This window comes from Aquarana catesbeiana, linkage group LG01 (assembly GCF_042186555.1).
Source record: "Aquarana catesbeiana isolate 2022-GZ linkage group LG01, ASM4218655v1, whole genome shotgun sequence".
Lineage (NCBI taxonomy): Eukaryota > Metazoa > Chordata > Amphibia > Anura > Ranidae > Aquarana > Aquarana catesbeiana.
In genome coordinates, this window is record NC_133324.1 from 675,420,279 (window position 1) to 675,447,488 (window position 27,210).

Sequence of the window (27,210 nt, forward strand, 5' to 3'; positions counted from 1 at the left end):
CCATACGCATATGGTAAATCAACCACTCAAGTCCATAAAAATCGAACAAGTATATTAATAGTGACTTGTGGAATAGAAAACCGCCACCAAAAGTCTATGGGGGTTGTGCGTTGAAAATGATGGAAAAAAACTCCCGAGTTTCCTCGTAGATGGAATTGATCACATCTGGCAGATGAGTAGATAGATAAGGAACCACAGATGGACAGAGGGTCTAGGTAGGTGGCAGGACCATCACCGGAGCATCAGAAAAGGCTTACCAGAGTTAAGTGACTTGAAAAGACCTACGTCTTACAAGTCTGAGAAGCTTATTGACCACCTGGTCTGGCAAGATGAATCGTCAGATATCCTCAGCTTACAATGGGAGGAGGGGTTCCTTATCTATCTACTCATCTGCCAGATGTGATCAATTCCATCTACGAGGAAACTCGGGAATTTTTTCCATCATTTTCAACGCACAATCCCCATAGACTTTTGGTGGCAGTTTTCTATTCCACAAGTCACTATTAATATACTTGTTCGATTTTTATGGACTTGATTGGTTGATTTACCATATGCGTATGGTTTCTTAGACCTATTATATTGTTTTCTTTACTATTGGTTATTAATACTCACTGTACATCAAGTGTTGTTTTGAATTACACAGTGTCACTTCAATACTCACTTTTGCCCTGTAAGGCTATGTTTCCACTATTGCGTCCCCAAAGTCGCGCGATTTTGCCGCGATTTTTTACCGCGATTTTACCGCGACTTTTTACCGCGATTTGAAGCAATGCCTGTATCTATGGACCTCAAGTCGCATCAAAGTGGGACCAAAGTAGTGCAGGGACTACTTTGAAGTCGCTGCGACTTGAAGTCGCACAAATATGAACGGTACTCATTGGAAATCATGGGATACAATTTGTCATGCGACTTTTCAGTCCCAAGTCGCATGAAAAGTCGCACTAGTGGAAACATAGCCTAAGGGATGATTAGGTTTCTACACTATTATTATTATTTTTTAACCCTTACCTGTGTCTAGAGGTGTGTTAGCTGCTAATTGTACTATATATTTTTTTAGTATTTTTTGGCGCAGCGCTGTACTTATCTCCCTATTAAATAGCACACTTGAAATTAACTCTGGACCGTTTATCTGCTCCTTGTAAATGGGATAATGAGGGAATAATACACACCTGGCCATGGAACAGCTGAGCAGCCAATTGTCCCATCACTTTTGGTCCCTTAAAAAGTGGGAGGCACATATACAAACTGTTGTAATTCCTACACCGTTCACCTGATTTGGATGTAAATACCCTCAAATTAAAGCTGAAAGTCTGCAGTTAACGCACATCTTGTTCATTTCAAATCCATTGTGGTGGTGTATAGAGCCGAAAAAAATTAGAATTGTGTCGATGTCCCAATATTTATGGACCTGACTGTATATAGGGAGACAATACAGCAACAATACAAATCAATACAAGAGGGTTAGGGGGGCCCCTCTCCTGGAAGCTTACAATAAGTATTATGTGTAACTTCAAACATTTTACATGCTTTTCCATATATTTTGGAAATTTTTTACTATTGTATTAAATCTAGAGATTTGAACCTTGATATGATTTGAACTACTAGATGCCGGGTAGATTAGCTACTACAATTATCTTAGCTAATGTCCTAATGACGCTTCAATTTTAACGGGGGAGGGGGGGGGGGCTAGTTGCTGTCAGCTATAAAGTGCAGGCACCTAGAGACCACTAGAGACCTGCCTGGAATTGCCTGCAGGAGCATTCAGTCCTCTCACCCCCACATTCCATACAAATTCCAGGCTGTTCTAATCAGGCAAATCTTTGGTAACCTCCTGGTAGTTCTGAAGCTTGCCCACCCCCTTGACACATTTCTTCTGGCCAGTGAGACGGCCTATCACAGTGATAGTACAATAGTAATAAAAGGGGGTGGTGTGTAGGTAGGCTCCATTACAGCCAGGAAGTGTTGGAGCTTTGCCCCATCAGAATTCAGAAATTCAGAATGCAGCAGGGGACCAAAAGCTGCAACAGGTTATTAGAGTTCACTGCTCATTTGGGTTGGTTTTTCTAAAAGCAAATAGGTTGTTCATTTTGCACAGGAATTATCCCCAGAGCTTAGCCAATGAGATGAAGCTCTGCTGACTTCCATCATCCAATCACATGCAAGAAAAAATAAGAATTTTGTCTTTGGAGTACATTACAGGACACAGTAATGTGGATTTACTAAAGGCGAATGGACTCTAAACTTTTCAAGTGCAGTTGCACTCATCTTACTTAGTAAATGTAAATATGGTGCAGCTTCATTTTCTTAAGCATACCCAATCAGGTGCAAAGAAAATAAAAATGAAAGCATTTTTTGCTTGCACATGATTGGATGATGGAAATCAGCAGAGCTTTACCGTATTTACTAAGCTCTAAAGAAAATGAGTGCAACTGCACTTGCAAGGTGCACAGTCTATTTGCCTTTAGTAAATCCACCCCAGTATCTAAGGCTGGCCATGGACAGTTTGAATCTCGGCCGGTTCAGCAGGAACTGTTGATGGGCAGGCTAAAATGTACCAAGTTGATTGATCGACCAACTTGGGTACAGCCAGCCTGTTGGATTATCTGGCGATTATCGCTAGCGGCTATAATCACTGTGTTCTCCCGCCGGGGGGGTTTGCGGAGAAGACAGTTGCCGATTCCCCTGTCAGCATTGTCTGTGTTGATGGGGGAATCATGAGAGTTTTTCTCCTGCAGGAAATAAATGTGCGCTGTGTATGGCCAGCCTTAGTCTTAGACCATTGGGTTATGCAGCTACATCAGGTAAAGTAATACTGGCAAACAAAACTGTGCAGACAGTCCTTGCATAACCCCTCCCACTCCCAGCAAGCCTCAGGCCTTGTTCACACTAGAACGTGGTGCTGGAAACCCGCTTTCTGTGTGCATTTTCTCAAAACACACTGCCCTTGCAATCTGCAGCAGGTGTCAATGCAATGATAACAAGACCCCAAACGCAGGTCGCAAGTGCGGTGCATTTGCCTGCAGTGGATCACATGGTGCAGAAATACCATGTGATCTGATTACAGTGTGTTTTAATGTAGTGCATGTACTACTTTTGGTGTGGTGTAGTGCGATTTCAGCCCTTAGTTTTGTAGCAAGCAATAAGGAGTGACTCATAAGGAACGTAATGTACTCCAAAAAAAAAGATTTTTTAGGCAAGTCAAAAAACTACTTTCGCAACTGTACATTACAGGGCACAGTCGAAGGATCTTAGTCTAAGGCCTCAATCACTCTGGCATGCCTGCAGTTCGCTTTTCTAAATGCAAGAGAAGTGATCAGGGAAGCATAAATAACTTTTATGCCTCTCAGATCACTTTCTCCTGCATTTAGACATTACTGATTTAGGGGTGTTTACTCAGTCTGAATATGCAGTAAAGCATGCTTGTTTTACTAACCGTGGAACCCAAGGGGTTAATCCTGCGCATTGTGTAGAAAGGTTGTCTGATCCTCCCCTTTTTTTATTGTCCCCAATCCATCAGCTGATAGAACAAAGCCATGGAGGCACTCTGCACATGCTCAGTTTGGTGTGTGTATTGCTAGAATGTTTTTATTTTTCATTTTTTTGGTGAGGGTGCATGTGATCAACACAGGGCCAATCAGAACTGTCCCTGACAGAAAGTTAGGGATCATGCAGCTTTATAGGACAGTCAGAGGAGAATGAAAACTCCTCCTACAAGCTTTAACCAGACACTGATAGAAGTCATAAGACTGCTATATACTGCTGATGAGAAAAGGTATTTAGCAATTTATGTTTACTAAGATAATTGCATTTCCATGTTCTGTGCACTGTGGGAGACCAGATATAGTGAATGCAGGGTCCTGGGTTTAGTAACACATTAAAGCCCTAGTACTCTGGACATTTAGCCATGGGAGAGGGCACAAGTGCACTGTAGAGCCCAGGAGCAAATGCCCAGAATACAAGAAGTATGTGTTCCTGGTATTCGTCCCTGGGCACATATTGCCCTAAATGGAAGTAGCTCTAAGTTTACCAACCAGCCCTGTCCAGCTGCAGCACTGTCAAGCCCTCATAGAGTTTGACAGGTTGCCAACAGCAATGGACAGTGCACATAAATATCTAAAGAAATTATTCAATGGGTGCAGTACACATGTATGCGGCCTCATAAAAGTGGGCCTGAGAACTCCGGGCCTTGAATGAATGGTCAGGAACCAGAAGGCCCTGTCGCAATCATCTGATTGATGTGATAGCTTGCCCCTCTAATTGTATTCTTCTGATTCTGCATTCTCCTTGTTAGAGGAGAAAATTATAAACAAAGAAAAGTGTGTTAAAGTGGAGTTCCGCCCAATTTTTTTTTTAAAAAAAGTCAGCAGCTACAAATACTGCAGCTGCTGACTTTTAAAATATGGACACTTACCTGTCCAGGGCGCCCGCAATGTCCTCACCCAAAGCCGATCTGTCCCTTGACTCTCGGGTGGAGGCGTCGCCATCTTCGGTAAGGGAATCAGGAAGTGAAGCCTTGCGGCTTCGCAGCCTGGTTCCCTACTGTGCATGTGTGAGTCGCGCTGCACGTCCTCACTAGTCCCTGCTGTCTTCTGGGACCTGTGTGTCTCCAAGAAGACAGCGGGGGGGGACCGAGGAGGGGCCGGACATGGCGTAGATCACCGCTGAGCCTGCGGCGATCTATGCCCGGACGTGGGAGCAAATACCTGCATTATACAGGTATCTGCTCCCCCCTCTCCCCTGAAAGGTGCCAAATGTGACACCGGAGGGGGGGAGGAATCCGATCAGCGCAAGTTCCATTTTTGGGTGGAACTCCGCTTTAAAAAAATAAAATAAAAATAAAAAAGTAATAAAAATAAAGATAAGTTTGCTAGAACAGGGTTTGATTGAGGTCAGTGTAAGGCCCCTTTCAGATGGAATGACTCCGTCAAGCGGATCCACCTGCTCACCGGGGGATCTTTCCGCTGATTCCCGCTGAGCAGGCGATTGACAGGTCCGTGTCCGCTCCGCTATGCATAGCAGACATGAACACAGCCCGCTGTTCTCTATGGAGCAGTCAGATGGAAATGGACTACCTGTCTGTTTCCATGTGACTGTCACCTGATTGGCTGGATGAATGGTGAACGTATCCCATCTGTCTGTTTTTAGCGGACCGGATCGGATGCCAGCAGATGTCTGATCGGGTCTGCCTGAGAAACGGACAGGTGAACCCGAGCAGTCCGCTGGTGTGAAAGGGGCCTTAGGGTTAGAGTTGGGTCATAGGTCAGGGTCAGAGTCAAAGGTTGAGGTCAAAGGTCAGGGTCAGTGAAATTTAGGTAGTAATAAAAAGATTTTTTTTTAAATTTAGTATCAGTGTCAGTTATGCCTTGTTTCCACTGAGCGGATCGGTTTGGGTCGGTACAGTTTGGAAGGCCTAGAATGATCCAGCCTATTCAGGTGAGCGTTTCCACTGCAAGTCGGACCGACAGGGGCCATACGTGGGTTTAGAAAAAATGCCTAGCATGGCGTCACACGTCCACCAATCAGTGGAATGTATGGTAGCTCCGCCCTAACCGAACCATTCCATTTTCTATACCCCACATCTGAAGCAGGACCCTGAATGGAGCAGTACGGTTCGGTTGTATGGGCTGCTTTCATAATAGAAACACCCAAAATAGCGTACCGTACCAAACAGAACAGAACCGATCTGCTTGGTGGAAACGAGGCATTAGTGTCAGCGTGTTTGGTAGGAAAAAAAACAAAATGAACACAATATTGTTTCTGGGCCCTACTATGGGTACAAACAACAAATAACACATATGTGGCATTGCTGTAATTGTCAGGAGCAACAGAATTTATTTTCAGTTGTTCTTTGGTGGTAGGTTATGGTAATAGCAAGAAATATGCAGCTAAATTTCAAAAAAATTGAGTACTTTGTGCCAGTTTTCCTTAGATAATAAAAAAGGAAAAAACAAGGTATAATCCACCAGGATACACTAAGTAGTTGTGATGATATGCACAGTTTTAGATTTATATTTTACCCTCCGTCATGAAAGTGTTACAATTTTATATTAAAAGTTGGAACCAAAAAGAGAGGATGGGTAGCCTCAACATACACAAAAAATATGTGAAAAAAGATGGAATGGATATGAGTCTTTACATGAGGCATGTTTCTGTTGATGATAATTTATGAAATACCTAGTGATAAATTGATTGAGTGTCACAACCCCCAAAGGGGAGTCCACAGATCCATAATGAATTCAATAATAATTTTGATAAATTAATAAATATGATATATATAATGCATAGTCCAAAAAAAAAAAAACAATACATAGGGTAAACAAAGAAACTATGATAATAATAATAATAATAATAACATATTTATTATCAATGATAGATGGACATGATTGGTACAAGCAATAACAATGAATATAATAAACACATGAATCAAATACATATAATTAACATGATAATTTAATTCTTGTGTTTATTATATTCATTGTTATTGCTTGTACCAATCATGTCCATCTATCATTGATAATAAATATGTTATTATTATTATTATTATTATTATCATAGTTTCTTTGTTTACCCTATGTATTGTTTTTTTTTTTTTTTGGACTATGCATTATATATATCATATTTATTAATTTATCAAAATTATTATTGAATTCATTATGGATCTATAGACTCCCCTTTGGGGATTGTGACACTCAAGCAATTTATAACTAGGTATTTCATAAATTATCATCAACAGAAACATGTCTCATGTAAAGTCCCATATCCATTCCTTCTTTTTTCTTGTAAATGTTCAGGGCTGGAAGCATGCCTCTGCTATGTTTGGGTATGAGTGGGTCACTTTCTCTCTTTTTAGCTCATACACAAAAAATAGGTGCAGTCTACAATTTCTTGCAGCATAATGCACAGGACACCATTAACCAGTAACACTGTGCACTTTGCTGTGCTGTGGAGCATTGCGGTGGATTCACAATGAATGGTCACACTGAATGGTACAACACCACACTAATGCATGTAACATGACTAACATTTTATGTGTTACTGCAATGCAATTGGTTTTAAAAGGTCCCTCAAAATGTATTTAGTGCTAGTTAAAGTGGGGGTAAACTCACACGCATAATTTGTACCTATAGGTAAGCCTTATTTTAGGAACTGTAAATATCTCCTAAACGTGCCGTTTAAGAGATATTTACTGTACATGCTGCCGACAACGTCACCAGCGCATGCGCTCTGAAGGTACAGCCACCCGGGCCATTCCTTCAGAGTCCTGTGCCATAAACGCTGGCTCCCGCGCACATGTGTGGGAGTGATGTCATCGCGGCTCCAGCCACTTACACAGCCGGACTCCGCGAACCCAAAGGAAGATGGGTGAAGGTGGAAGCCTTGTAAGTGCTTCGTTCTAAAGTAAGTTTCACATAATATGCTAGTATGCGATGCATACTAGCACATTATGGCTTTACCTTGCAAAATCAAGGGAAAAAAAAAACACACAGCGGTTTACTACCGCTTTAAGATATGTAAACACTTGAATGTCCACAGCCATAGTTCTATTTGAAAGGATTTCTGTGTGCATGACAACATACTAATATCATGACTGACAACATTACATCCATTGCTTGTGTATGGATACAAAAACTGTCAGAAATGATCCCCATATCCAATTCTCAGCACACATTATTCTTTGTATCGTTAGTATTTTGCAGGGTTTTTAAGTGATGCTTCATGCAATATGCAATAACAAGCTCTGACCCCTATTTTCTGACAGAATCCAGAGACTGTTACAGCCAGGAGAAGAAAAAAAAAAAGAAAAATATCAATTATTAATGTGGAAGACCTAGAGTGGAGTAATTTTTGCCCTACTTAGCGAACGCTTTTGCCTGGCTCTGTATTATATATATGTGCCACATTCTGTATTGAAAGTTATGCTCGCAGCAGGAATTCAATGAGGAACAATTTGTGCAACTCAGAAAATAGACACGTTAGCTTTCTCCTAGCAGCACATTTAGCATTCAATCAGAGAAGTTGTAAATGTTCCCTATATTGAGAGAAAATAAACACATTGTCAGTATGCCATTTAGTATGAAGACACTGCGGTGGCAGCATGTGACTAAAATGTGTGATAGAGGGAAGAAAACACTCTTAGCATTCTCCTCTACCTGATATGATTTAATAGGTAATGTGGAGCGCAAACATTCTGTTGTGTACAGGGATGTGCAAATCATATGGCCCAATGCCCGGGACATGCAGTTTCAGGCACCAGGCAGGTGGGTTTTTTTTTTAAATTTAGCTCTGTCGCAGGCAAGCAGCAGGGTTTTTATTTTTTGCCCCTTAACGGAATGGACACTAGAGCTTGATTTGGCTGCTTAGCATGTGCTGGTACTGAGCACCCAAGTGCTTCCGTGTGCAAGGGTACCCTGAAGGAATAAAGTGTTTTCTTTTCTTATTGGGGCCGGCGCCTCATTTAATCGCTCAGCTGATGCACTTCTGCTGCGTGTTAAGAGAGCAGCAAGGTCTCTCCCCTCCCTGTTAGTCCCCCGATGCGCGCTGCACACTCCCAGCACAATTACCATCGACTAACAGAAAGCTCCTGATCGCAACCAGTATTTGGGCCACATGACCACTGTGACAGCCAATCAGGGCTTAAGCTGCGCACCACCCCCCCGGCATTATAAACCGCTTAAAGGGCTGGGAGGCCCCGGCGCCAAGAGGTTAATGGTTCGAATCATAATTGGGTGGCCTAAGGAAAACACAGAGCAGGTAGATGCACAAAAAGCGTGGAAAATCAGAATGTTGAGACGCAACTTAAAGTGGTTGATTTTCACCTATAGGTAAGCCTAGAATAACGCTTACCTATAGGTAGTGGAAATACCTCCTAAATGTGCGCCGTTTAGGAGATATTTCACCTCTTAGTGTGCTGATGTCATCATCGAAGCATGCGCTGTGAAGAAAGGGACCACCATGCCGTTACTTTCCACAGCGTGTGCCATGACTGACGGCTCACGTGCGGGAGTGACATCACGCAACTCCGGCCAGTCACAGAGCCAGAGCCCGTGGCCCCAGAAGGAAGAGGGGAGAAGATGGACGTGGCCTGCTCAGGGGACAGCGCAGGCTTCTTTTGCAGGTAAGTGTCGTATAAAGGGCTAGTATGCGATGCATACTAGCCCAGTATGCTTTTCATGTGCAGGCCTTGCGGGGATCAAAAGAGGAAGTAAAACCCATGAGGGTTTACTTCCTCTTTAAAGGACTTCATAGCAGCTCTTGAGAACTTGGAGGATAAGTTGCTCCAGACTGTCCGCAGCTACATCGGTCATTAAGGGCTTGCATCAAAGTTTATTTATTGCTCATGGATGATGTATGATTAATTTTGAAGAACAAATTATCACTTTCTTACAGTAAATAAAAGGTTCCTAAGTAATGGCCCTGGACAAACGGATTTAGCTGCAACCAGAAAACCTGAATTATATGGTATATTTTCTTTAGATTTGTTACTTTATTTATTTTTTTCATCTTAAAATAGATAAAGGAAATTTGCACACTTTGAAATGTATTCCCTTTTATACAACATGTCAAAATCACTGACTAGCTTAAGAAAATGTTGGCTTTAAGCCTCTGGAAAAAAAAAGATGCTATGCTTTTCCCGACATAGCTGGCAACTAAATCAGAAGTTCTTTCACCACATGAAACATACAGTTTACAGCTCTATGCAAATTGGAGCTTCTAAAGATGATAGGGCAGATGGCAGCTACACCCAGTGCTGTGGGCCAGTGTAAACTGGCATTGCAAATGGCAGAGTTGTGGCTTTGCAGCCAGATTCTTCTAATGATGTAGCCAAATACCCACATTGTCTGATTGTCTAATAGGCAGAAACACTGGCAGTCCAAAGGGAAGAAAAATTCATTGTCACAAAGACATTAAAAAAGCAAGAACGTGAGGGGGAAAACTGAACGTGTGCATGTTCACAAACAGCTTTACATATTCTAAATATAGGGAGAGTGTTAACCAGGCTCATCACAGCTATCTTTAACTCACCTGTTGTGGGAGTTAGTAAAATCTTGGGACTGTATAAAAGAAAGACACTTGATATATGCAGTAAAAAGATAGTGCCTTTTATTGATGCAATGAGATGCTCTATCAAAGGAACGGACATTGAAAACCAGGACAATTCTGACATTTCTCACATAAAATAAGCATTTTTTGCTATAGAATTACTTAGGAACATTAACATTATATATTTTTGAAAGCAGAGACTCCGAAGAATAAAAAAGTGGTTGTTGCAATTTTTATGTTGCATGATATTTGAGCAGACATTTTTCAAAAGAAAATTTTCAGGAAAAATTACACTTTAAGGAATTTTACTGAACACAAACCCAATATAATACCCTTTTTGGGTAAAATATAAAAAATGATATGTCAAGTAAATAGATACATAATATGTAATTCTTTAAATTTGCGCACGCTGGTGGAATGGTGATAAACTAAAGCACCTAAAAATCTCCATAGGCAACATTTTAAAAGCATTTACAGGTTACAAGTTTAGAGTTAAACTGGAGGCCAGGTGCTAGAATTATTGTTCTCACTCTGACATTCACTGTGATACCGCACGTGTGTGTGCTCATCATTTACATATGCTTGTGGGACCTATGTATGCGTTTGTATTTGCACGTGAGAGGGGGGGCACTTTAAGAATTATTTTTTTATTTTATTTACATTTTTTTTTACACTGACTTTGCATTTTTTTTTGTTTATCATCTTATTACTATCACAAGGGATGACCAACATACCTTGTGATAGCATGGGTAGTGACAAGTACACTTTACTGGGAAATCTGGAGTCTTTTAGACCCTAGATCTCTGCTCTGCCCTCAAAAGCATCTGATCAATCTGAGATTGGTTTGATCAGATGCTTTACAAGCTGGTAATGGCTTGAAAACATCAAACTGAAACCAACTCTGACATATTCATGTACAATGCAGGAACAGAAGTCATGCATTTTACAGGACAACAGCAAGGGCCTGCCCACATTCTGAAGTGTCAGACTCTGGAGCTGGCTGCCAGGGGAGTGAGGAAAAGCTAAACAAGCATTTAATTCATGCAATGTTAGAGGGTAGATTTAACAGGAGCCTGGAGTTGGGATTAGGTTTATTTATTCATTGTTAAAGTTATTTCAATTTGTGTTCTAAAAGCACTTTCAAACAAAGTTCCTTTATCCTCCTCCTCCACTATGCTAATCTATCCCCCCTTTTGCCCCCCCAGAGGCATACTTACCTTGCAATTGTGCCCATGATGTCCGCTCTTGTTTACATTTTGGTGCCATTCTTTGGAGTGCTAATGTGGTAGAAATAGGGGACAGCCCATCTTTGCTATCCCTGATTTGTCTCAGCGTGCCTGTCACACAGACAGGCGAATTGGCCAAAAAGTTTGTTGTGGGGTGGGAGGAGCCTGATGGGGAATTCTGAGAAACTAGTTCCCCATCTGGTCCTCCTCTCTTGTGATTAAGCCCAGACAGCAGTGGGCAGACTCCATACCCCAATAATAGAGTTAACCACACATAGTGTTCTGTCAGATGCAGGCTCAGAGAGTGAGAGAACCCTTATCATAGGTCAGCTCATATACTGTATGAAAAGGCCTGAGTGCAGCCAACTAATTATTGAGGTCTAGCTACCAGAAAAGATGTGGTCCTATGATTGAAGGTATTAAAGCAGCTGCATGTTTACGTACCTATTAGCTGACACAGCTGTGCCGAGAGCACGCACCCTGCGGCGACTAATGAAAATATCCCGATTGCTTCTTGCAATCGGGAAACTTCCAATCATGTGATCGCCGTGACAGCCAATCACCGCGGTCACATGATCATAAACCCCGCCCCACCTCCCAGCATCTGAAACTTCTGGGAGGAGGGCTGGGAGGAGCCGGAGCAAAAGGCTTAAAGTGGTTGTAAACCTAAAACATGGTATATGAACAAAGAATAGTCCTCTATAGTGTGCATTTGTCTCAATTAAGAGCACTAAGTGTCGTTTCTGTCTGCTGCCTTGTTACTCTACTATCAGCGTGGTCACTTCTGACACCAAGAGAGAAAGGTGACAGGGGAGGGAGCTCCAGCACACAGCCTATGATTGCCAGCCTGTGTGTCCTGTAAAGGGGGGTGTGTCCCTTCCCTCTAATCAGTTCTCAGAGCTCTGCACACTGAGCTCTGCAGTGTGTATTTTCAACTCCCTGGCCCTGTTTTCTGACAGCTCAGACATGCTTTTTAAAACTGCACTTTGAACAGATGTAAAGAAGAGAACGCTGCAGATAAAGAGGTACAACTTATGAAGGATGATTTGTTTCATCTCTGTGTATCACCTGAGGCCAGTCACTTCACTGGGTATATGTAAGGGTTTACAGCCACTTTAATACTAGCAGCCATTGATGAAAAGGTCAACAAAACCCCGGACTGTATTAAAAAAGGAATGCTGCATGAAAGGAAGTAGAATGTAACCATTGTAAAACATATTTGTCTGAAGCACATCTAAAATATTACTGCTTTGGGCTCTGGCCACAAGGAGGATATGACAGGGAAAATGAGTGTTTAGAGATAGCCAAGTTTATTAGCAAACATGGCACAGATTGCTTTACACCAGAATTGGGAAGGATTGAGCCATATATGACCACATTAGTCACAATTACAAATTTAATGAATGGTTTACAAGACTGAATATTATTTACCAATATTAGGATGCTTCAGAAGACGACAGATTCTTGCTTCACGCTCCAGTTTCTGGTGATCTGTCAATGAAAGAAGAAACAATTTAAGAGAGAGAAGCATTTTACCATTACCGGCCACTTAAAGTGAGAAAATGGATGTGTATAAAGTGAGCCACATACATGACCTGATCTGTGGGACCTAATATGAGGGTTTTTTTATTAAATAGAAATAAGCAAAGCTCTCCCCATCCCTAAATCTGGGTACACACACTACAAATTTTGACCAGTTCCTGAGCAACCAACCAAAATTCGCTATGTGCGTGCCCTGGTCAACCACCTCCCTCCCAACATCCTTTGATTAGAAAAATCGAAGGAACCAGGCGGGAAGTTGTTGGCTGAACAGTAACTGATACAACGGGCATTGCAGGAGATAATATAGCATGGATGGGGGACTCTGTTAGATTATATTGTGCAGCCTATGGGTAGAGAGAAAATCTATGCATGTATACCCAGCTTAAGATGCTTCAGTACAGCACACCAAGTATACAGTATAGGTGTTTTTTGGGTCTTCTGCACTGATGACACCAGCCCATATAGTTTACAAATAAATAAGGTCACACTCTCAAAACACCTGCCTAGCGCAGTTGGTAACATACTCTTCTGCACATTGCAGACCTGGAAGAGATGGATCCTCTTTTTTTAAATTTTGTATCACAATAAAGGGCACACAGGTTCACATATCAATACAGCAATGGGCCTACATGCTTGCAGGTATCTTTGGGGGTAGAACATGCATTTTATCAAAATAAAAAATAAAAGTTTTGTAAAGATTTGCTCACCTAAAGCACATACTTTGAATTTTGACCAGTGTGCAATTTCTTCATTTAAAGAATATGTTACCCCAACATTTCCTGATTTGTGTACGTTGTGTACCATTACTTGTGGTAAAAAGTATCCTGTTCTCTTTGTATTGCTTCCTATGTCTGAAATACCTGGTGATCCTGCTAGTTTGTCCGCTCTTTTATTTCAAACTGACCATGCTAAGCATGAGAGCCTCTCCATCCGAGTATGGCCAGTTTTCTTGCTGTGCTGTAAGGATGAGCTCAGGCGTGTTTGCAACTCCACGAGCCCGCCAGGAAGCTGACACCCCGCAGCGCTAATCACAGGTAGTGAGACATTTCCCAATCTGTGCAGCCACAGATCGGGAAATGTCTCCATGCCTGTGATTAGCACTGCGGGGGGTCAGCTTCCTGGCGGGCACGTGGAGTTTCGAACATGCCTGAGCTAATCCTTACTGTGCTGAGAGAACAGCCTGCCTGTCCTGTAATGATCAGACTTGGGTTCATTGGCGTCACTAGGGTTGGTGTCACCCAGTGCGGAAAAAATTGGTGTCACCCCCCCTCCACCACCTATAGTCCCCCTTTAGTACAGACCCCCTTTCAGCAGTACAGACCCCCCTCCAGCAGTATAGACCCCCTCAGTGTAGACCCCCCTCATCAGTACAGACCCCCCTCCCTCAGTACAGGCCCCCCTCACTAAGTACAGACCCTCGCTCAGTGCGGACCCCCATCTATCAGTATAGACCTCATCGGTGCAGACCCCCTCCTCCATCAGTGCAGACCCCCCTCAGTGCAGACCCCCTCCTCCATCAGTGCAGACCCCCCTTAGTGCAGACCCCCCCTCCATCAGTGCAGACAACCCTCCTCCATCAGTGCAGACCCCCTCAGTGCAGACCACCCCCTCCCCCCTACAGTACAGACCCCCCCTCCATCAGTGTAGACCACCTCAGTGTAGACCCCCCTCATCAGTATAGACACTCCATCAGTGCAGACCCCCCTCCATCAGTGCAGACCCCCCCCTCTAGATCAGTCCAGACCCCCCCTCTCCATCAGTGCAGACCCCCCCTCTCCATCAGTGCAGACCCCCCCCCTCTCCATCATTGCAGACCTCCCCTCCCTCAGTGCAGACCCCCCTCCTCCATCAGTGCAGACCTCCCCTCCCTCAGTGCAGACCCCCCTCCTCCATCAGTGCAGACCCCACCTTCCATCAGTGCAGACCCCCCTCAGTGCAGACAACCCCATACATCAGTGCAGACCCCCCCTTCTTTAGTGCAGACCCCCCCTTCCATCAGTGCAGACCCCTCTCAGTGCAGACCCTCCCCTCCTATAGTGCCCCCCCAGCACATGTCCATTTGCATTACATTTTTACAGACCTCAGAACAGCGTGGGATAGGAACAGCAGTGTGTCCCTTGGACCCCCTCCTCCTGTGTAGATGTGGGAGGCGGCTTCGGTCTGCTCCGCTGTGAGAGACAGGGATCAGGGTAGGGGGTGAGGACCCTGCGGCGTTAGCGGTGCCAATGCCCGCGGGTGTCACCCCTCTGGCCCGCACCCCCCTAGTGATGCCACTGCTTGGGCTGACATGTCCCAGCCTGCACAGCCATCCGCTGGGTACAACAGTGTATTGAAAGTTTCTCTATCTCCACCTCTCCAAGACCCGTACGCAGCTGAAACCAGAGATTATGTGATCACTATATGCGATTAAAAAAATCAAAAATCATTTATATATATATATATATCTCACACACACACATATATATACATATTTGTAAATATTTTATTCTATCTTTTCATGTGACAACACTGAAGAAATGACACTTTGCTACAATGTAAAGTAGTGACTGTACAGCTTATATAACAGTGTAAATTTGCTGTCCCCTCAAAATAACTCAACACACAGCCATTAATGTCTACATCGCTGACAACAAAAGTGAGTACACCCCTAAGTGAAAATGTCCAAATTGGGCCCAATTAGCCGTTTTCCCTCCTCGGAGTCATGTGATTCTTTAGTGTTACAAGGTCTCAGGTGTGAGAGAGGAACAAGTGCGTTAAATTTGGTATTAACGCTCTCATACTGGTCACTCAACATGGCACCTCATGGCAAAGAATTCTCTTGAGGATCTGAAAAAAAATTGTTGCTATACATGAAGATAGTCTAGGCTATAAGAAGATTGCCAAGACCCTCAAAGTGAGCTGCAGCATGGTGGCCAAGACCATACAGCGGTTTAATAGGACAGGTTCCACTCAGAACAGGCCTCACCATGGTCGACCAAAGAAGTTGAGTGCACGTGGTCAGCATCATGTCCAGAGGTTGTCTTTGGGAAATAGACGTATGAGTGCTGCCAGCATTGCTGCAGAGGTTGAAGGGGGTGGGGGGTCAGCTTGTCAGTGCTCAGACCATACGCCGTACACTGAATCGAATTAGTCTGCATGGCTGTCATCCCTGAAGGGAGCCTCTTCTAAAGATGATGCATTAGAATACAACCACACATGTACATATACAATCACACAACACAGCCAGAATATACACTTCCTGTCCCAGATCCTCATCTGAGAAACACAGGGGAGGCATCAAGGGTCTAATAGAACTTCAATGTTTAAAAAAAAAATCTTTCCCCACTACCTCTACAAACTATTGGGTGCACTGCCCACTGCCATACTCTTTACACTCCTCTCTGCACATATTGCCTGCCATCAAACCCCTTCAAAAACATACTCTGCACCTCTCCCCCATGCCCTCTGCACTCCTACCTTGCACATACTGCCCACTGTCATACCCTCCTCACTCCTCCCCTGTATATACTGCCCACCATCATACCTTCTGAATTCTTTCCCTGCAAATGGCACCTGGTGCCATATCCTCCAAATTTCTCCCTTGCACATACCACTTGGTGTTGTACCCTCCACACTCTTCTCCCATACATAATGCCCACCATCTTATCTCAACTTTTGCTAGCATAGATAAAAAAAGCCATAGAAGTAGACCATAAACAACAAGAAACAGCTAGCAATTAACCTACTGAAATTTACACATTCAATATTCCCAAGAACTGAAACTTTCTAATCAGATTGAGATTAAACTTCCAACTGATCTGAGCAGACTAAAGATATCTACAAATATAAGATACCTGCATCTGACTGTATCCAGGCTTGGACACCTGGCGGTAAATCGCTTGGTGTTTGGCTACAAGCGAACAGTGTTGGCTGCTGTCAGCCTGTCATTACTTTCTACAGGCTAGGCAGCCACTGGCATTCACAAGCACGTCATTCCAGCCACAAAAATCCACTGATTCTTGCCACTGGAATCTGGTGTATGTGGGTAAACACATGTGTGAAGGAGGCCTTAAGCTATCTCAGTTGTTTTTGTCTTATTAAATCTCAGACAGGCCCAGTTATGTTGGGATCAGGGCTCTGTAGGAACTATACTCCCCGAGGATTCCTTCTTCTTGTTTTTCACTAAAGATAGTTCTTTTCGACTTGCTGTATGTTTGGGGCCATTGTTCTTCTGAAGAATCGATTTGGGACTCATCAGAAGTATACCTAATGGTAATGCATGATGGATAAGTGCCTGTAATTTTCAGCATTAAAGAGATCATTACCTCTGCCCAACTCTCCAACTCCATTTGCAGCAATGCAGCTCCAAACCAGTAAGGAACCTCCACTATACTGTCAGCTGCTTGCGGGCACTCGTTCTGGTATATATACACTATGTTACCAAACGTTGGGACACCCACCATTGCACGGACATGAACTTTAATGGCATCCCAGTCTAAGGCTTAATGTACATGGGATGTTTTTACAACCTTTCCTGAACGATTTAACTTGACAGACAGTAACCCACATTTAAAACGTCCGTTTTTCCGCGTTTAAATGCCTTGTTTAGCCACGTTTGCGTTTACAAGCCTTTGGAAGGAAAAAAAAAACTATTTTTTTTCAAAATAGCCAAAAATGAAAAACACCTGTAAACAAAACGCGGCTAAACATGAGTTACCGCGTTTAGCCGTATTTGCCGTCTCAAATTTCAGAAACTTCGGCGTCTAAATGAATTTTTTTGCCTTCAAAGAAAAGCCTATAAACGCAACTACCTAAAAATGACATTAAACTAACCTGTGTACATGTACACATAATATAACATTGGATGAGTTCAGGGGCAGTTGAAAAAAGCATCCAACTGCCTCTGAACGTCCAGCAGCAGTGTATATGAGGCCTTAGACGGTGAGGTTCAATACTGAGTTGACCCACCCTTTGCAGTTACTGTATAACAGCTTTAACTCTTCTGGGAAGGCTGTCCACAAGGTTTAGGAGTGTGTCTATGGGAATGTTTAACCATTCCTCCAGAAGTGCATCTGTGAGGTCAGGCTCTGCTGTTGGATGACAAGGCCTGGCTTGCAATCACCGCTTTAATTCAACCCAAAGGTGTTTTATCGGGTTGAGGTCAGGACTCTGTGCAGGCCAGTCAAGTTCCTCCACCCTAACTTGCTTATCTATGTCTCCTCTCCTGACAAATCCCCATTCTGTCAGGAGAGGAGAGACAGATCGTCTGTTCCTACTAAGTAGGAACAGCGATCTGGCTTCTCCTCTAGTAAGTCACATCCCCATACAGTTAGAAACACCTGGAAGAGCACACATTTAACCCCCTGATCGCCCCCTAGTGTTAACCTCTTCCCTACCAGTGACATTTATATAGTAATCAGTGCATTTTTATAGCACTGATCGCTGTATAACTGTCAATGGTCCCAAAAATATGTCAAAAGTGTCCGATCTGTCCACCACAATGTTGCAGTCCCGCTAAAAACCGCGGATTGCCACCATTAATAGTAAAAAGAATAAAAAAAACATAAATCTATCCCCCATTTTGTAGACGCTATAACTTTTGCTCAAACCAATCAATATACGCTTATTGCGTTTTTTTTTTACCAAAAATATGTAGAAGAATATATATCGGCCTAAACTGATGAAGAAATTTCTTTTTATACATTTTTTTGGGATATTTATTATAGCAAATAGTATAAAATATTGTTTTTTTTCAAAAATGTTTATAGTGCAAAAAATAAAAAACGCAGAGGTGATCAAATGCCACCAAAAGAAAGCTCTATTTGTGGGGAAAAAAGGACATCAATTTTGTTTGGGTACAGCGTCGCACGATCGAACAATTGTCAGTTAAAGTGACGTAGTGTCATATCGCAACAAAATGTCCTGGTCGTTAAGAGGGAAATTCTTCCGGTCCTTAAGTGGTTAATGTCTAAACTGCTGGACAACCACTGGACACCCCTAAGTGAAAATGTCCAAATTGCACCCAATTAGCCATTTTACCATCCCGGTGTTATGTGATTCATTGTTACAAGGTCTCAGGTGTGACTGGGGAGCAGGTGTGTTAAATCTGGTGTTATTGTTCTCACTCTCTCATACTGGTCACTGGAAGTTCAACATGGTACCTCATGGCAAAGAACTCTGAGGATCAGAAAAATAGAATTGTTGCTTTACATAAAGATGGCCTAGGCTATAAGAAGATTGCCAAGACCCTGAAACTGAGCTGCAGCATGGTGGCCAAGACCATACAGCGGTTTAACAGGACAGGTTCCACTCAGAACAGGCCTCGCCATGGTCATCATATCCAGAGGTTGTCTTTGGGAAATAGCACCATTGCTGCAGAGGCTGAAGGGGTAGGGGCCAGCCTGTCAGTGCTCAGACCATACGCCGCACACTGCATCAAATTGGTCTGCATGGCTGTCGTCCCAGAAGGAAGCCTCTAAAGATGAAACACACAAGAAAGCCCACAAACTGTTTTCTGAAGACAAGCAGACTAAGGACATTGATTATAGGAACCATGTCCTGTGGTCTGATGAGACCAAGATAAACTTATTTTGTTCAGATGGTGTCAAGCGTGTGTGGCGGCATCTGGCATCCACATGAGTGTGTCTTGCCTACAGTCAAGCACGGTGATGGGAGTGTCATGGTCTGGGGCTGCACTACAGTGCCAACATGTACTGTGACATACTGAAGCAGATCATGATCTCCTCCCTTTGGTGACTGGGCTGAAGGGCAGTATTCCAACATGATAACGACCAAACACACCTCCAAGAGGTCCACTGCCTTGCTAAAGAAGCAGAGGGTAAAGGTGATGGACTGGCCAAGCATGTCTCCAGACCTAAAACCTATTGAGCATCTGTGGGGTACCGTCAAACAGAAGGTGAAGGAGCGCAAGGTCTCTAACGTTCACCAGCTCCGTGATGTCATCATGGAGGAGTGGAAGAGGACTCTAGTGGCAACCTGTGAAGCTCTGGTGAACTCCATGCCCACGAGGGTTAAGGCAGTGCTGGAAAATAATGGTGGTCACACAAAATATTGACACTTTGGGTCCAATTTGGACATTTTCATTTAGGGGTGTACTCACTTTTGTTGCCAGAGGTTTAGACATTAATGGCTGTGTGTTGAGTTATTTTGAGGGGACAGCAAATTAATAGTGTTATACAAGCTATACACTCACTACTTTACATTGTAGCAAAGTGTAATTTCTTCAGTGTTGTCATATGAAAAGATAAATTAAAATATTTACAAAAATGTGAGGGGTGTACCCACTTTTGTTAGATACTGTATAATAAGGTCCTGTACCATCTGCCCACAGGAAGCCAAAGCTAGCTTAGTCTATGTGTAATAAGATTACATAAAACCTGGATGATAAAGGTGGTACGGGAAAGAATTGTAAAGTGACAAAGAAGTTAATTTCAATAATTTCCATGTCTGTGGGTGATAAGGGGGTATTCTTTAGTTAAAGTTTTGTTTAATAAACCAAAAAAGGAGCTTTTCTCCATTATACCTTTTCAATGGATCCCAAAAAAAAAACTGGCAGGTCATGACAAGCTAAACTGCATATAATGCCACACTACCAAAATTTTCCATAGCAGCTTAGGCATGGGCCACAAGATAAACAACTTAATGGCATAATACACAGTCATTATTTTGAAAGGATAAAATAATCACTGTACAAGACAACCAAAAATCTAAAAGCCTTTGCTTTCACGAGGAAACAAAGCTAACAATACAAGCCTAAAACTGGTCTGAAAGTTTCTTCTTTTGCTGCACTAGGTATGCAACTTGTACAGCTGCCATAATCTTAAAATTGCTACTTATTCTCAACCATCTAACAATGTAAAACACAACAGGGTACAAATTCAAAATTTGATGTCGTGGTTAATATAAAGGCCTATACAACTTCAACTACTTCACTGTGTTACATGAAAGGCTTTAAAGTAAAACTATAATGGTTTGGGGGCAATTTTATTAAGAACATGAAAAAGGGCCTTGTGATTACGTGTCCCTTTTTTGAGGGAGATGAAGGCTGGCTGGATTTTCTATGAATAGTAAAATTAAAGGAGAAGTACAGCCAAAGCTCGTTTGTACTTTTATTGTGGATCACAGGAGTGTAGCTCATTCTGCACTCCTGTGACCCGTTTTCAGTAGACAGCAGGCTGAACCCTGCTGTCAGATGACATCACAGAGTCGGTCCAGGCTAAGGCAAGATCATGACAATGGAGTTGGGATCCGCCCACATGCCTGGACCGGCACTCGGCTCGGCCTCTCAGCGTGCTGCTGAGAGCATGAGCTGGCCACTCCTGCCCCTTCCACAGCCCAGCACTCCAGTGGGCGCGAGGGGCAGAGCAGAGAGCCGGTGACTGACAGTCTGCAGCTCTCTGTTCAGGAAGTTGTGAGAACCGAGCAATCGGCAGTGTTTGATCGCCCGGTTCTCAGTCTTAGAGGGGCCAGGGGACAGATGCAGCATCATCCACCTAGGTACAGTATCTCACAAAAGTGAGTACACCCCTCACATTTTTGTAAATATTTTATTATACTGGTTACTGGAAGTTCAACATGGCACCTCATGGCAAAGAACTCTCAGAGGATCTGAAAAAAGAACTGTTGCTCCACATAAAGATGGCCTAGGCTATGAGAAGATTGCCAAGACCCTGAAACTGAGCTGCAGCACGGTGGTCAAGACCATACAGCAGTTTAACAGGACAGGTTTCACTCAGAACAGGCCTTGCCATGGTCAACCAAAGAATTGGTCTGCATGGCTGTCGTCCCAGAAGGAAGCCTCTTCTAAAGATGATGCACAATAAAGCCTGCAAACAATTTGCTGAGAACAAGCAGACTAAGGACATGGATTACTGGAACCATGTCCTGTGGTCTGATGAGACCAAGATAAACTTGTTTGGTTCAGAAGGTGTCAAGCGTGTGTGGCGGCAACCAGGTGAAGAATACAAAGATAAGTGTGTCTTGCCTACAGTCAAACATGGTGGTGGGAGTGTCATGGTCTGGGGGTGCATGAGTGTTGCTGGCACTGGGGAGCTACAGTTCATTGAGTGAACCATGAATGCCAACATGTGCTGTGGCATACTGAAGCAGAGCATGATTCCCTCCCTTTGGAGACCGGGCCGCAGGGCATTATTCTAACATGATAACAACCCCAAACACACCTCCAAGATGACCACTGCCTTGCTAAAGTAGCTGAGGATAAAAGGTGATGGACTGGCCAAGCATGTCTCTAGACCTAAACCCTATTGAGCATCTGTGGGGCATCCTCAAACGGAAGGTGGAGGAGTGCAAGGTCTCGAACATCCACCAGCTCCGTGATGTTGTCATGGAGGAGTGGAAGAGGACTACAGTGGTAACCTGTGAAGCTCTGGTGAACTCCATGCCCAAGAAGGTTAAGGCAGTGCTGGAAATCAATGGTGGCCACACAAAATGTTGACCCTTTGGGCCCAATTTGGACATTTTCACTACAACAACAAACATCTCTTTTAAAGCTGAAGGTGAAGTAGTGCACTGAAGAAAAATATTGTAAAAAACTATAGTGATAGCCATAGTGATGCTACTCAATCATGTGCCCACTCTACCAATACCAAAACTGTGCAGCAGTGAGATTATTGATCAGCTTTCATGAGCTGTATCCAAAGGATACTGTGAGCTGCTCTATCAGTCAACATTCCAAAAGTTTTTTTTGGTCTTCCTGTGTGTATATGATTCTATGACAAGGCTATAGCTACACTGTTAAGTTGGGGAACCTCAATTTAAGTGAACCTGTGCCCAGAGCATGCACACTTAAGTATTTACAGCACACATTTTGAACAGCACTTTAGTCCTTAATGAATGAAAGTCCCCAGTCACCTCTGTAGCTATAGGCAAAAGGGAGTAATTTGTCATTAAATTTCACAACAGAGGTACAAAAACTGTAGTTTTGGTTCTATTACTTTCATATAAAAATAGAATCTTGTCAGTCTTCCAGCCATCGTATATAAAAAAACAGTAGATGGTTTTAAGCTGTTAGGGCATATTCACGTGACTGTGGTGCATTAGCACACAAGCTTTATGTCACATAATAACATGCGCTGCGTTAGACCCCTTTCACACTGAGGCGTTTTTCAGGCACTTTTGGGCTAAAAATAGCACCTGTAAAGTGCCTGCAAACGGCTCCCCTGCAGTCTCAGTGTGAAAGCCGGAGTGCGGACGTTAAAAAAACTCCTGCAAGCAGCATCTTTGGAGTGGTGAATTGCCCCTGCCCATTGAAATGAATGGGCAGTGCCGCCGAACCGCCGGCAAAGCGTCGCTTCAGGTCGTTTTAATCCTTTTTCGGCCACTAGCGGCGGTTAAATGTGGAACATTTCAAGGGGGTATGAATACTTCTCAAGGCATCTGTATCAATCTGATGTCATGTCCTTAGAAATAACTCTTCCTCCTTTCCCTAACTCGGCAGTTGCTCGGCTCATTGCATCTGGAAATCTGGGCCCCTCTCTACCCAATTTCAAAGCGTAGTGTCCCTAGAAATATGAATGCCGATTTCTAAGCATTCCTTTCCTTTCTCCTCTGATTCTACTCTTCAATGAATGGACAAACACTTACTGGTATTTAATGTGGAACTCAAGAGGTTCATTAAGGTCAACGCCGCAAATGCTTCCGCTCTTAACAAATACAAACATTGGTGGGATTTTGTTAAAGCCTGCGAGCATGCATTGGAAGAGGCAATAATCCCTTTTGTGAATGAAATGTTATGAATGAATTGTTCTAATCGCCATCTGTTGTGTGACGTGTTAAAAATAAAACTATGACAGATTGCCACGGATCACAATCTTCCACACAACTGCACTGAACTTCTGACCATAGGCCATTATGAGTCACTATAGAATCTCTGTACACTTCCATGCATGCCCATCTGTCATTTCATTTCCCCCAATTCAATCTTCATGAGAACAGATATACAAGCAGACAGGGACTGGCATATTTTCTGCCGTGCTTTTCAATCCCTTTAGGGAATCAAATTGGAAGCACAGCAAAGAGTAATTCTCTCTGTGAATTAATACTAGTCTTTCTTTTACATGGGATAGGGAATGCATTCAGCCCATGTATACCACTTGTCCAAAGATAGGAGATTGCAGGGGGTACAGGGGGTACAGGGGGGGGTCCAGGGGATGGGAAAATAGGCACATAGCGGCCCCAAGAAACAAGCATTTACAGGGTGACTGTTTGTACCTCAAAAAAAAAAATCCTGTAAATGTTTAGCAAAGAAATCCTCATTTGCCTTTTCTTATTGTTAAAGTGCAACTAAACTGTATCTGGGTGCCACAAAAAGGAAAAAAAAAAAAAAAACAGTTTAACCACGTCAGCATGGAAGGTTTACCCCCCTTCATGACCAGGCCATTTTTTGCAATATAGCACAATTGCACAGTCATGCGACGCTGTATACAAATACAATATTATGTCCCTTTTTTCCCCACAAATAGAGCTTTCTTTTGGTGGTATTTGATCACCTGACGTTTTTGTTTTTTGCGCTAGCAACAAAAAAAGACCGACAATTTGGGAAAAAAAAAAAACAATATTTTTTACTTTGCGCTATAAAACATACCCAATAAAAAAAATGTAAAAAATCTAATTTCTTTGTCCACTTAGGCCAATATGTATTCTGCTACATGTTTTTGGTAAAACAAATCCCAATATTGATTGGTTTGTGCAAAACTTATAGTGTCTACAAACTATGGGATATATTTATTGAATTTTTTTTTTCCTAGTAATGGCAGCGATCAGCGTTTTTTAGCAGGACTTCGAAATTGCAATGGACAAATCTGACACCAAGTGACACTTTTTGGGGACCAGTGACACTAATACATTAATCAGTGCTAAAAAGAAAAAAACACTGTCACTGTACTAATTATACTGGCAGGGAAGGGGTTACATCAGGGGCAATCAAAGTGGTAAATGTGCTCCTAGGGAGTGCTTTCCAACTGTGTATGTGTGTGTGGGGGGGGCTGTGCTTTGACTGGGGGAAGACAGAGATTCGTGTTCCTGCTTAGCAGAAACACAAGATCTCCATCTTCCCCTCTCACAGAAAGCCCTTCTGCCTCTCCTGAGAACGATCGGCATGTCCCAGCGGACATCACACCTGCTGGAGCCGTTGACTGGCTCCCGCTGTGTCCAACCACAGTGGGAGAATTTTGCCGGCGGCACGTGCCCGCACCCAAGACCCAGTGCACAAAATTAGGTACAGGTACATGATTTCACGCAGGAGGGCCACCCTGCCACAGTATATCTGCGTTGGGGGGTCCATAACAGATTCATTCATTCCTAATATTCAAAGCAAACTCACCCGACCCTTCATGTCTCCGTGATTTATTTTCTAGAGAAAGCACTTTGAAAAACACCCGATGCTTTTCTAGCTGTAGACATTTGAAGCAAGGGCAGATGATGTAGTATGTACTTCATGTAATCCATCTGCCCTTAGCTCACGCATGCAGGCAGGGGGTGTACTTAGCTGAGAAAACCCTTCTCCAGACAAAAGAAGAAAAATGCCTATGAAAACTCCTGGGACGTATGACATTATGGCCTAGACCAGAAACCAGGAAGTAACTAAAGAAAAATAAAAATAAAGTTTAAACAAGTAAATATATTATATCTTCCTATCTATTTACGAAGGCTTGCAGCATAAGTATTAAAAATAGCTAAAGTGATTGTAAATGATCAAAGGCTGTGCAAGGTGGTGTGTCAGGACAAGTCTGATCATTGGAGAAAAGCAGACTGATTACCGATCACAGCTAGAGAACTGACCACACTGTGCTCTCATGCTTAGTGTGGTCAGTTTTTAATAGGAAAGCAGAGGGACTGTCAGGAACACCAGGGATTTCACATAAAGGAAGCAATACAAAAAGTACATAAAAGTACATCATACAGCAGGCACATATCAGGAAAACTAAATTCTGATTTTATATACTCTTTAATGCCGATTGAGAAAGTTTTGTTTTGCTTTAACGACTCGTCAGCAAGCCTAATAAGAAATATCTTATATCTATAGACTGCCTATGTCTATAGGCATATTTATGTCTAACGAATAAAGACTGCTTTTTCAGTGGTCCCATTTGTGCTTCACTACCCCTAGTGAGTGACTGGAGCAAGCATGCAGCCATTAAAGTCAGAATATCCAACCTTCATACATGTTCAGTCAGTGATTCACTCAAGTATGAAGCACATATAAGGATGACAGATTTGGAGTCTTCACCTCTAGAACAAGTTGCGAATGGCAGCTTCCAGATTTGATTCCAGGGAGATTCTCTTTAAAGCGGTATTAACCCAAAACCAAAAATGTAATATATTGCAGCTTACCAATCATTTAGATGTCATGGCTGAATTCGTTTTTCCATTAAAGGCCAACCATAGACAGTTCGAATTTCGGCCAGTTTAGCAGGGATTGGCCGAGATTCAATCCATGTATGGGCAAACTGAATGTACCCAAGTTGATCGATTGATCAACTTGGGTACAACAAGCCTGTCAGATTTTACATGCGATTATTGCTAGCAGCTATTATAGCCGCTAGCAGTAATTACTGTGTTCTCCCAGTGGGGACGGCTTTCCCTGAGGCATCCCCCTCTCCCGCAAGAAGAAAATATTGGCTCCCAGGGATGGATTCCCCCATCAACACTGGCTGTGTTGATTGGGGAATGGAGCGATTTTCCTGAAACCACGTCTATGGCCTTTCTAAGGTATGGCCAGTAACACACCTCCTTTATTAGAGTGCCCCTACTTTGGATGAAGGAGCACATGGGGCACCTGTGGACAGCAGTTTTGTCAGTTTGGAGGGAGTGAAGTGTTACTTATAAAGTATTAGCTGGAGTTTGGCTTCAATTTCTAAGCAGTTATAGCAATTTTTGTTTTCATTTGGGACAAAGGTGTTACAGAAAGAAATAAAAGCTGATCATTCTAAGCACCTCTGCCAGTGTTAAATGGCTTGTCATATCTCTCTGATACATTCTGCTGGAGAGCTTATTCTTTTGAAAAACAACAGACTTACTGGCTGGATCGCCAGATGACAAGAAAGAAAGCCTAAAAAATAAAATGAATGCAGTCATCACATTTAAGATTTGGTAAGCTGCAATATAATAAATGTTTGAACAAAAAAATTGCTCCAGGTGAAACTGCTAGGCTGCAAATGAACTCGCATCCGATGAGGTGCACGTCCTGTCACTGCTGAAGGCAAAAGGAAGACCGAAAATAGGATGGCTGCATTCCCAAAATTGATGCAATGAAAAATGTTTATTGAGGAGTAAAAACAAAATGCAATGGAGCAATGACATAGGCTATGGCAGGGGAAGGTAACTAGGATAATAAATGTTTGTTTTTGGGTTTAATACTGCTTTAAAGGTATCTGTCACCAAA

At 42.9% G+C, this 27,210-nt stretch overlaps 1 protein-coding gene across 10 annotated transcripts in view; it reads right to left on the reverse strand.

The window, feature by feature from the left end:
* Window positions 1-27,210, reverse strand: part of CAMK2D (calcium/calmodulin dependent protein kinase II delta) — a 381,486-nt gene that overhangs the window by 245,507 nt on the left and 108,769 nt on the right. For all 10 annotated transcript variants that reach the window (XM_073603037.1, XM_073603064.1, XM_073603019.1 and 7 more), the window contains exon 3: window positions 12,699-12,758. In XM_073603037.1, the coding sequence (XP_073459138.1) occupies window positions 12,699-12,758 (60 nt within the window). The remainder of the gene's footprint in view (window positions 1-12,698; window positions 12,759-27,210) is intronic.